General features: G+C 36.7%; 1 protein-coding gene across 5 annotated transcripts in view; it reads right to left on the bottom strand.

The window, feature by feature from the left end:
* The window catches only part of CEP128 (centrosomal protein 128), a 416809-nt gene that overhangs the window by 55554 nt on the left and 348851 nt on the right, over positions 1-12404 (bottom strand). Inside the window, exon 21 of one of the 5 annotated variants that reach the window (XM_057488249.1) lies at positions 2528-3079. The exons of the other annotated variants lie outside the window; for them this stretch is intronic. Coding sequence (XP_057344232.1) covers positions 2960-3079 — 120 coding nt within the window. The 3' untranslated portion in view covers positions 2528-2959. Of the gene's footprint in view, positions 1-2527; positions 3080-12404 lie in introns of those variants that run through there. 5 annotated transcript variants of the gene reach the window in all.

Below are 12404 nucleotides of genomic sequence, written 5' to 3'. Positions count from 1 at the left end.
ATAATGCAGCATTTTCCAAGAATGCCTTAAATGTATTTTTAATATGAAAAAACAGAATAGTTGGAATAAAAATATAGCGAGTCTCTACCCCTTCCAAGTATAAGCAGCTTTAAAAGTATAGAATAATTCTGGAAACTTCTCTGGAACTGAAGTGGCCATGATGGGTATATAGTTTTCAAAAAGAAAAACCTGCAATTGGGACTCCCTCCCATCATTGTTCTAAAAGCACAAAGCCCTTCTTCTGGAAGAAAATTCCACTCAGCTTTACCCAGATAGACCACTGCATGGCTTTTTTCCTGCTAAAGTTAACTCTAATGAACACTCACACTTCACCTGTTACTTCTTATATGAAGGATATAAAATGAAATGCAAACATGTAACTTTTTTCCTGTATGCAATCCACATGAAAATCCATTTAATAAATTATCAGCCATTCTTTAATAATTACAAGAGCTCAAAATAATTTCATATGTATTCTTTTCTTTTCTAAGCTTCAAAATATTAAAATTAAAGAAGAGGAAAAGGCCATTTTCAATCTCAGAAAAAGATCAATGTTTCATATAGTGATGTAAAATAAAACAGACAGAAAAATTACAAACAACCTCAATATTGCAATACCAAAAAACGCTTTGAAATATAGCGCAAGTTGGCTTTGAATATACCAGTAGAATCAAAATCAATAATCCATACATAAAATTGCATGTTATCTATTAAAAGTCAGACAAAGTTTCCCTGTACCAAAGAAAACCTCTGGGATGAGTGTCAATAGAGCACTTGTTGTGGTTTCCCAGTCATCTAGTGTCGATTTTAGCCAGCATGTGATACCTATAGGCAATCTTTGCTAATTCCTTTCACTAACTGCTTATAGGACTTTTTCAAGTAATTTCCTTCAGAGTCCAAAATAACAAAACAGAAAAAAGAAAACCACAGCAAAGATTTTGTCTAATAAATTTATCAATAAACCGCTTCCTAATAATTTTGACTTACCAAGAAAAGCCAGGTTAAAGGGCTGTATCACTTCCCAACCTTGAGGGAGGGAGTACCCAGTAGCATTTGTTTTTTTTTTTCACTCAGTGTGGCAAATTGCTGATAGAATCAGAGGCAGGATTCAAGAACAGAGTCAAAGTATGTGCTCCACATTGCTGATCTGCTCTCTCATTCATTACTATTGCCATGATAGAGGCCTGAGGCAGCCAGCTGTTCTATAGCTTTCTTCTGCTGCCTTCTCAGGCATTTGGGGTTTGCAGTCTTACTTGTTATGAGGCCATTACTGACCATTGTACTTCAGTTTGACACTGTTCAGAAAAGGCTGAGGTTGCACCTACACTGAAGTGGTATGTATGCATGGATTTGTGGGGTGGGGAATGCAAATGGGTTGGAGGAGGAAGATGAAGAGAAAGATATGAAAATGGAGCTCTGCTGGTTTGTTTTAAAAGTTTTCACATTGGAAAATGTGGCCTGAAAGGTGATGTAAGGGTTTTACTTAAAGTCCCTATAAACACTTCCAGTCAACTTTATGAAACTAACCCCAAAACATCTCAGATTTACCCTTTATATTTCAGATTGCAAAGCAAAGCAATGAGGTGTCTCTTTTGTCCCCCCTTTGAAATGAAGAATCACTTTAAGACTCTTCTTCAATGCACAATGTATTGGTACAAAGGTGTATGCCTATAGGATAAGACTACAACCCAAATGAAGTGCAAAAGACAGAATTATCTTTCTACTGGAACTGCTCAATTCCACAGTGAAACTGCTGGTAATAGGTAACAAAAGTTCATTGAATGACATCTGGAGTAGGGAACAACTAAACATTATTTGCAGATAACATAAAGACAATGAGGGTGGTCAGGGGCAATGCAATTGACAACCAATGTAATTTCAAAGATTGTCCACAAAAAGGAGTTGAGTAGTAGGAGGAGAAAGCCAACAACTTAGAAATCAACATACCATTTTTTTTTGTCAGGGATTTACATTTTAGGAAATAAAGTACATGTCTCCAGCTGTGATGCTAGACATACATCAGATGAATATACTCTGAACTATTACGCAAATCACAGTGCAGTAGTGATCACGCACAATTTATGAGTAGGTTTATGTCATGTAGAATTTGTGGAAAACAAGAGGGTGTGCTTTTTGTTGCAGGGTGTGTACTTGACTGCCACCAAACACAGATGGTTAAGGAGACTCCCTGAGGCTGACATCTCCTTCATTTCTCTCAAGGGCACACATTTCTTGGGCTTCTAGGTGAAGAATGTTTACACAGAAACCCACTTAACCATAGAACCCATTGTCCCAAGTTCCTTCTTCCTAAATATTTGAACCATACATAGCACTTGATTGTTGACTGGCATGCATGTCACAAGCTGAGTCATTAAATGGTATAAGCAAACAGTCCACCCTGAGAACGAAACTGCTTACCTTTGAGCAATTCCAACAATCCACAAACTATTTCACATGCAGAGTCGTTTACTCAACTCTTTTTAGGAGTTAAAGTGGAAGGACCATTATATTAGAGATTCTCTCTTACCCTCACTCCCAAATTCCTTCTGTGGGTTTCTGTGTACAGTTACCTCTCACCATTCTATACTAAAGAGTGTGGCTTCTGATAAGGGTTATCAAGACATAAGTAGGTGGTTTTAAAATAACATATTCAGCTGACATGAGTTTGGTTTTTCTTGCTTCCTAATTCAGTTTGACTAAGATTAACACTGTTATTAATCTCCATTTCCTAATATATAAGCACAGGTAGGAAGGGAAAGGTGGTTAAAGGATTTAAAACTAACCTCAGGTTATCTGTACTCTGATAATCAATAGTGCACTATTCTTAGTATCTATGACTGAGGAAAAAAACTCCAACAACTTAGTTTTTAGTTGCACTTCTAGGAAGCATCCATGAAGTAGATTTATTCTGTATGCCTGAAATAAAGCAGATGTGTTGAACTATTCAGCCCCAAATATCCTAAATATTCCTACCTATGAAATACTTAACTGCTTTTTCTTCAAATTGAGCTTCATTCTGATTTTTCATTGTAGTCTGACTAGCATCTTCCCAAGGTGGAATTTTAAACAGTAGCTTTGGCTGTTTAAGAAAGATGTAAGTAAAGAAAAAGGATTGGAGAGCTCTAGTATCTTAAAGTAATCAAAAATACTATAAATACTAGTTACAGCTATAAAAATAACACTAATAGAACTATAATAATTTCAAATATTATTTAATTTCTGCATTTAGAGGATGTGATATCACATTGCATTTTTACGATATTCTCTAAAATAATTTCTTACCCAATTTAAGCTCACAATTTTAGGGAAGTCATTACTTGAAATTTAAAACATTTTACTCTTTAGGATTACAAATAAAGAACAGTAGTTTAGTTCAAAGTACCCTCAGTTGCCTTACTTTCAAAATCATACCTTGAAGTAACTGATCCTAAACTCCAAAGTGTATGATACAAAGGAATAAATAAATAAAATTGGGATGGGGGTGACTTGTTAATGGACACACTGGGCAGTTTTAGCCAGTAATGAAAGCAAATTTACACTCACAACCTTACCTGTAGATAACGGAGTGATGACGCAGTGTGATGTTAAGAGTTCAGGAAGGTCTGATTACTCAAGTTATACTTTCCTTCAATTTCAAAACTACTTACAGTTCTACCATCAGATCTTTATTCTTTAAGAGGAACTAAAAAATTTATTCTTTGACTCCCCCTACTCCAGTTCATCTCTTGAATGGCAAATGTTTTTGAGATAGATGACCATTATCTCATTCATTCTAAGGCAGGGGTCAGTTATGTAGGACAGTCGGTCACTCTAACCCGCCATGCATTTTTATAGTCCCATGAGCATTTACATTTTTATTGTGCTGAAAATAAAATCAAAGCAAGAATAATATTTCATGACATGGGAAGTTACATGAAACCCAATCTTATTGGAACATAGCCCACTCATTCCTTTACATGTTATCTATGGCTGCTTTTGTTTAGCAGGGTTGAGTTTTGGGGAGAGAGCACACAGTCTCTGAAATTTAAAATATTTAGAGTCTGGTTCTTTACAGAAAGCTTGGCGACCCTCTATCCTATGAGAACTGCTTCCTGCCTCACAGAGGTCACCCTTTGGCAAGCTCCAAGTTTCTGAAGGGAGAGGAGCAGACTGATGAGACAAGAAAAGAGAACAGGAACCAGAAAATATCTACCCAAATTTTTAAACTTTAAAATAATATTTAAAAGCTGTATATGCATAAATAAATATCCCAGAATATAAGCCATTCCTCGGGCCACTAAGGTTTCTTCCTTTTGTCCTTTATTTCTTTTATCCATTATTTTTTCTTTCCTTCCAATGTCTTTCCTTCCTTCCTCTCTTACTCGCTTCCTTTCTTTCTGCTTCTCTCCTTCCCTTCCTCCCACTTATTCCTTTGAGTAATTCATCCATTCATTCACATTTATTGAGGCAGACACTATGTTGGATCCTGGGTTCACAGTTATCAACAAGGAAGATAAGGTCTCTCTGCCTTCATGGAGCCTACATTCCAAAGGAGAAGACAGACATAAATAAAGGAGACCCTTAGGAACTGCGATGGGGGTGAGGGCAAAGATTTACTTTAGACTAGTCAGTCAGGGAAAGTGCCTACAAAGAGGTGATTCTTGAGCTGAAATTCACAGGATGGAAATGAGCCATCCTTGAAAGAACTAAGGGAATACAGCATTACAGAGACAGAGTAGCAAATGCAAAGGTCCTGGAACAGGAAAGGATTTTGCATAATTCCAGGAACAAAAGGAACTCTGATATGTGTGTGTGGCTGTTAATGAAAACATCCCATTAAATAACGTGTATCATAAAAAATTAACACTATTTATTAGAGGCTTATTGTTTGCCAAAAACTGTATTGGGTGTTTTTTACTATGTTCTCATTTAATGCTCACAAAAATTCTCAAAAGGTGAATATTATTAATTTCTTCATTTACAGTCAGAGAACAGACTCAAAGATATTAAATGTATTGAATTCACATTGGGATTACATGTTGGAGCTTAGACTGTGATCTAGGTCCACATGACTCAAAGGAGCCTATATTAACTCTTAAAAACAAATTGAAATGGTATTTCTATTTTTAGTTTTTTGAGGAACCTCCATATTGCTTTCCATAATGGTTGAACTAGCTTACATTCCCACCAGCAGTGTTGGAGGGTTTTCCTTTCTCTGCATCCTTGCATTTGTTGTTTCTAGTCTTTTCTATGTTGACCATCCTAACTGGTGTGAGGTGATATCTGATTGTGGTTTTAATTTGCATTTCCCTGATGGTTAGTGATGTGGAGCATCTTTTCATGTGTCTGTTGGCCATCTGAATTTCTTCTTTGGAGAACTGTCTGTTCAGCTCCTCTGCCCATTTTTATAATAGGGTTATTTGCTTTTTGGGTGTTGAGGCGTGTGAGTTCTTTATATATTTTGGATGTTAACCCCTTGTCGGATATGACATTTACAAATCTATTGTCCCATACTGTAGGATGCCTTTTTGTTCTGCTGATAGTGTCCTTTGCTGTACAGAAGCTTTTTAGCTTGATGTAGTCCCATTTGTTCATTTTTTATTTTGTTTCCCTTGACCCAGGAATTCCACTCCTAGGAATTTACCCAAAGAAAACAACTTCTCAGATTCAAAAAGACATATGTACCCCTATGTTTATCACAGCACTATTTAAAATAGCCAAGATATGGAAGCAACCTAAGTGCCCATCAGTAGGTGAATGGATAAAGAAGAAGTGGTACATGGAATACTATTCAGCCATAAGAAAGAAACAAATCCTACCATTTGCAACAATATGGATGGAGCTAGAGGGTATTATGCTCAGTGAAATAAGCCAGGCAGAGAAAGACAAATACCAAATGATTTCTCTCATTTGTGGAGTATAACAACGAAGCAAAACAGAAGGAACCAAACAGCAGCAGACTCACAGACTCCAAGAAGGGACTAGTGGTTACCAAAGGGGAGGGGTGGGGGAGGGCGGGTGGGGAGGGAGGGAGAAGGGGATTGTGGGATATCATGATTGGTGTGTGTGGGGGTCATGGGGAAGATAGTGTAGCTCAGAGAAGACAAATAGGGACTCTGTGGCATCTTACTACACTGATGGACAGTGACTACAATGCGGTATGGGGGGGACTCGATAATAAGGCTGAATGTAATAACCACATTGTTTCCTTGTGAAAGCTTCATAAGAGTGTATACCAATGATACTGTAATAAAAAATAAATAAAATAACAAAACAAATTGAAGGTCACTTTAATGTAGATATTATTTTTATTATATATATTTATATATTATAGCATTATCATATTACAATATATATATTTATATATTATACCATTATCATGTTATATAATATATAACTATATAACGTAATACAGATTTATGTAATAATTTGAAATAATACATAGACAGAAAATACATAAATACATGCCTTTTTATTATAGTCAGGCCTATATTTTATGTGTGGGGTGAAGGTTAGGGGCCACACTGGAAAACTTCTGGAGCGTCTCTCTCAAAAGGACACATGCCAGAACAGCATTCCAGAACCTTCTTTTTAACAGATATTAGGTGACAGTGTAACAAAACATACTGTATCACAATAAATATAGTGTTCAAATAAAAATACACTATTTGTACCCATTTTTGTATTCATTTACCATATAAGATTATATTTTTGCCATATGCTTTTCTTAAGTAAGTTGCAACTCCTCCTGATCTGCAGGTCTGACATTAGGCCAGCTGAAGCACCCACAGTCAATACCACTAGGGAAATACCAGAAAAAAGGAAAAGGGAAAACAAGACCCTAACTTAATTAGCTGGAATGTAGAGCAGTTAAATGGCACCTCTATTGTGCTGGTCTTCCAGTTCTTTTAGATCTGGGTTGCAGGAGTTTAGATTCATTATCGAGCTCATAAATGACTTCTTCCCCTATCCGTGTTTCATTCATGACAAATTTATTAGTTCCTTTCTAACAGTGAAATGAGAACTAGGATTTCAATTACAACCAGAGCATAGTAAAGGCATGGAATCTCTTGTAGGTAATATTTTTTTATTGCATTTTATGAGCAAATGTAGAAGTATTGTTAACGACATTAGATATTATTTATTGGCACACTAATACGCCTTCACACTTTTAAAAGTAAACATTAAACATCTAAAAAATTAAATTTAGAAAAGTGTAATGCAGATACCCTGCAAAGGAATGCACTTTAGCATCAACTTTTTAAAACCAAAATAATCACAATTATAATAAAAAGACAAAGATATGAGTATATGCTTATTAGTCATTCTTTCAGCTCATTTCAGTTTTATCATTTTTTGCACAATTTAAAATTTATGCAAATGTTTTCAGTGTTGCCTTTAATTTTTGCCAGAATATTTTGAACCTGGTTTAAAACTGAAATTGAAGAAGCCCAAGGAGGGCTTTAATAACAACTTTCTTCAGTTTGTTTATTTAAAATGTGATGAATAAGCAAAAAGAAAAGGTGCAGAATAGAAAAAGAAAAATGATCCCTTCTCCTTCCTAGAAGTGCTCAAGATTACTGGATGGTCCATAATCTTGTACCAGGACTTACAATCTTTCTCAAATGCCAATAGCCAAAAATATATACATGACACTGTCCCAGTTACATGTACATGTAAGCTTAGAGTCTTAGAGTTTATAGCAGTTTTTAAGTTATAGAAGGGCAGTAAAAGTTTCACTAGTCCCCAGTATTGCCTGATTTATTTAATGTACTTTCCAAAAATTGTATAGATTCTTATAGTCTTTTTCTTGAGGAGGATGTCAGTATTTTACTACACTAAATGCTTAATATGTTTGCAAATGCATAATTCTCACAGAAAAAAAAAAGGAAGAATTAAAAGAAAGTAAGACCAGGATACTTAACAAATAAAAAAAGCATAGAAATTATGTTCTCCATAAGCTCCTAAGGCATTTAAATTTAGCAGTAGAGAAGACAGGCAGATTCTAATACAAGTACAACCTACTGACTGAGCAAGCTATGAGCCTTAGCTTCTTTATCTGTAAAATGAACACAACAGTACCTATCCTATAGAATTGTTGCAAGGACTAAATCACATTTATTTAGAAGTTTTAGCACAGTGTATGACAAAGAAGAATTGCTTAATCACTATTAATATCATTCATTAACAAGTCAGGGGATGATTTTTTTTCCCTCTGATGCATAGACCATCACCTTTTGGGATTGGTTTAGAACAATCTTGACAGGAGTTAATCAGTGCCAAGTAAGTCTTTGTTGTTAAGAGATTGAAACAGTTGCAGAGAATTTTCTAGATCCCAGACTGGGGAAAACCTTTGCAATGTATCTTTATATTCTGGAAATTGGCCAGTGGTGGGATGAGAGAGAGCCCTAGAAGTAAGAACTATTGCTTTTGTCAACAATCTCTTATTAATACTTAGAACCTCAGAGATTTGTTTTATGAGTCAGCGGAAACTGTTTCAGCCAGAAATGTAGTAATGCTGAGCATTTGTTTCTAAATCTAGGTGCACTACAGGCATTATGTAGAATACAGTTTTTCACAATTGTCCTTGTTATTGGGAGACGGAAGACAAAATGGAGAACACAGTGTTACGGCTTGACTGTGTCCCCCAAAATTTAGAGGTTGAGACCCTAATCCCCAGTGTGATGACATTAGAAGGTGGGGCCTTCAGGAGGTCATCGGGCCATGAGGGTGAAGCCCTCACCTATGGGTCGGTGCCCTCATGAGAGAGACTCTGTGCTCTCTGCCCGCTATGAACCAGGAAGTGGGCCTGATACCAAATCTGAATCTGCCAACATAAATCCTAAGTAAAAATACTGAATTTGCCTTATCTTAGACCTTCCAGCATCCAGAACTGAGAGAAAAAAAATGTTTCTACTTTAAGCAACTCAGTCTATGGTATTTTTGTTACAGCAGCCTGAATGGACTAAGACACACAGTTATTGGTCCACAGTCTGAGGCCTACCTAGGGCTGTGACTTGAGAAGAACAAGCAGACACACATGGAGAGTGGTCCTGAACTGTCCCAAATTGTAAGGTGACAGCTGACTTTAGAAACATGGCAAAAACTCCCAGTCATGCTCAGCACTGGAAAATATCATAACGTTTAGACGGTTTTTGTTTTCCACAAGAAAACATAAACTACTTTTTCCATTTGCTGCAGTGCCTGTGGAACCCAGAGCTCAGACTGACAGAGTCATCAAGGGATGTTTTCTCGAAGTGCTGCTTTTCATGGAGCCGACGGCAAAGGGGATAGTATATGGAGATACATAAAACAATTTTCCTCCTTGTGGGAGCAACTTCCAAAATCTGACACACACACGTGGTTCATTTTCTCTACTAGCTTTTTTAGTAAGCTTTCTGCCACAGGGCGAAATTTGGGCCTTTGAACTCAAAGATTATACTTTGTCCTTGCATTTTTAATGTTTCCAAATGACATGATTTTTTTTGTGTTTTTTTTGTGTTTTTTGAGGCTTTTTTAGAAGCTTGACTCAAAGAGACTACGAAGTACTGAAGGCTTGTGCTTTGCATCCCTTTTGATAAACAGAACCATCCATGTTTATGTACTTTTTTATTCTCAGGAGAAAATTATCTAGTCAATCAACTTCCATACATTCAGACACAAGAATGCTTCACTCTCAGGGTATTCTATCTTCCAGTTTATTCTGTCATAAATTTGGAATTAAAAATAAATTGCAAATTTCAAGTAAAATTGGTTGATAAAATTTAATGATCACTAAAATTTCAAGTGTAATCTATTTTACTGAGCTTGGTTCCCTGCTGTCCTGAGGCCTCTTGACATAATAAATGGAAGCGTGCAAATCTAATTGGCTGAGACCCTGCTTGACCCTAACACAGTCTGCTAATGTTTTATCTCTATTGAGACCTCATACCAAATTTAAGGCTTGGTAAGACTCTTGGCCTTTTGAGAAAACAGAGGTGCTAATGAGCCATTCAGTCACCTGCCTTTAAAGGAGCAAAGTGTTGCCCAACCCTCCATCCCCAATAATCACCCATGTTTTATCTTGTTTATGTCATTGCATGGAATAGTTACTATTATTTTTTATCATATATCAGAAAAAGAAACAGAGATACATAGTGATTTGCCTACATTCTGAGGCATGCGTCTTGGTAACAATAAGTAGGTTGTAGAAGTTCCATTACAACTCTAATGTGCCATCCTAGGGAGGAGCAGGATACTGCATTCCCCTCCTAGTTTAATGAGGCCTTTAAGAGTCGATCCCAATTTATCAATTTGTTCACATTTGGCCTTCTAATATACCTTAGTATCACCAAAGCAAACTAGAATTTCTAGGGAAATTTAAGAATTGCTTTAACCAATCCTTCAAATCTTCCGGAAATCCAGTGTTAGAACACAGTATCCCACTCACCCTCACTTTCCCTTGTAAAGCAGCTCTGGGACTCTTAGTGGCCCCACGCCTGCTTTTCTACCCACCTCCATCTCTAAAATCTCCAGCCACTTTGTGGTCTGAGAGTACAGGTTATGGGCATTATATAGTCAGGCAGAAATGATTAACGGCAAACCCATGGAAATTACCCAGTTGGTCTGTCACTAGCCCAGTTTATCACATGGCTGTTTACCAGGAGGGGGGGCCAGACACTGGGACTGCCCAGATGTTAATGGACTCTACTGTCAGCCTCTGCCAGGGCAATTTATTCGCCTGTGTCAATTTTTTGTCTTTGGTGGTTTTTCTTGCCTAGTTTATCTCCAGCGATGTGTCTGCCAACTCTACATTGGAATTCTTTTCCATATTATAATATTCCTGTATTATTATTTATTACACTTGTTCCAAAAGAACTAAGCAATTCAAGCTCTGTTTTTTCCTCGAACACCATGTTGCCATTAGCTACTCCACAAGTAGCTGAAATTAAGTAATGGCTGAGTAAAGATCTCCTTCCTGCTCATTTCAAATGCTTTTGCCTAAGCACTATTGAGGTGACAAATGCAAAAATCAAACACCTGCCCTTCCGCTGCCAAAACGTTTCTTAAAAAATAAATCAAAACCTCCAAATGGAAGCCTCCAGACTATTACTTTTAATAGCTATCTAGGACAGAAATTAAACATAATTATGGGTCTTCTGAAAATCAGCATGTCAATAATGCTGCTTAATAGCCTTCCATAGCATAGCTCCAGGAATGGCTCAGAAAAAAATATACTACTTTTAAAAAAAAACATAAACCCAATTTTTAAAAGTTAAATGAAGGATCCAATCCATTTCTAATGAAAAGGCTGATATTGACAAATGTGTCTAGAAATACTTGTGACATTTAGATTATAGATCCTACAACCAAAATGTTTCCTTTTTCCTCCTAAAATAATGAAATTGATATTCATATGGTAGCCCTCTAAATCAATTTCATTATTACCACATTGCGACTTTTTTTCACTGTTTCATTATATTTAGTAGTTATCCAAAGATATAACACTTCCTTTGGCACAATTTAGCCAAAATATGAATTCAAAATCATGGTTTCCCATGGAAGGAGCTGAGGAGAGGAAGAGAGGAGGGAGGGAGGGAGGGAGGGCCTCCAAGAGGGCAGGGACGCTCACTGCTTTATCCCCAGGATACAGCACCATGCCCGGCATATAGTAGGCAGCAGTAACTAGTGAGCGAAATGAATATTTATGGAGGACCTGCCAGGCACAAAGGTTTATATATGTTTTATCTTTACTAATTCTCTCAACCATCCTATGAAGTCAGTATTATTATTGTACTCAATTTATAGATATGAACATTGTCTCAAAATGACCTAAAGATGGTTTAGCAAAAAGAGGAAGATGAATAGGAAAAATCATGTTCATAATCACCCTGCTTTATCTCATTTCAAATAAAATGAAAAGTGAGATGACTGTAAGTTAGTGTAAGAAGAGGGGCATATGCATTTTCAGATACTCTGTACAGTGACTGTCATAGGTTGCGTTTTAAAGCTTTGCTTAGCTACGCATGATACTCTTTCGGTGTGACATGCATTCTGGGGTTCACAAAGCAACATCATCAATGAAGGTGAACCAAGACGTTGGTAATTTAAAAAATGAAAACAAAAATCCAACAGCAGCACCTACCACTAGCAGCCATCACAAGTAAGGTGTCAGTCCCTAGATAATTTTCAACTAAACTGAGGAAAAATGAATTACCTTTTGTGTTTACTTAAAATGTTTCAGATGACCTTGAGAGGATTAAAGAAGGGATTGACTTGTTTCAATGTACCTCAAGCCCATATGCAAACAGGAGTCTGATAGGCACCACACAATTTATAGTAAAAGACAACACTTAATTTTTAAGAAAAGCAGCACACAAGATAACTGCAAATGAATGTCACGCACACAGAAAATGAGCCAGACAATGTTAAGCTCCAGTGAGGAA

The sequence above is a fragment of the Manis pentadactyla genome, chromosome 11 (assembly GCF_030020395.1).
Source record: "Manis pentadactyla isolate mManPen7 chromosome 11, mManPen7.hap1, whole genome shotgun sequence".
NCBI classification, from domain to species: domain Eukaryota; kingdom Metazoa; phylum Chordata; class Mammalia; order Pholidota; family Manidae; genus Manis; species Manis pentadactyla.
The sequence above is the reverse complement of the archived record's forward strand: the minus strand, read 5'-3'. Positions and strand labels throughout refer to the sequence as shown.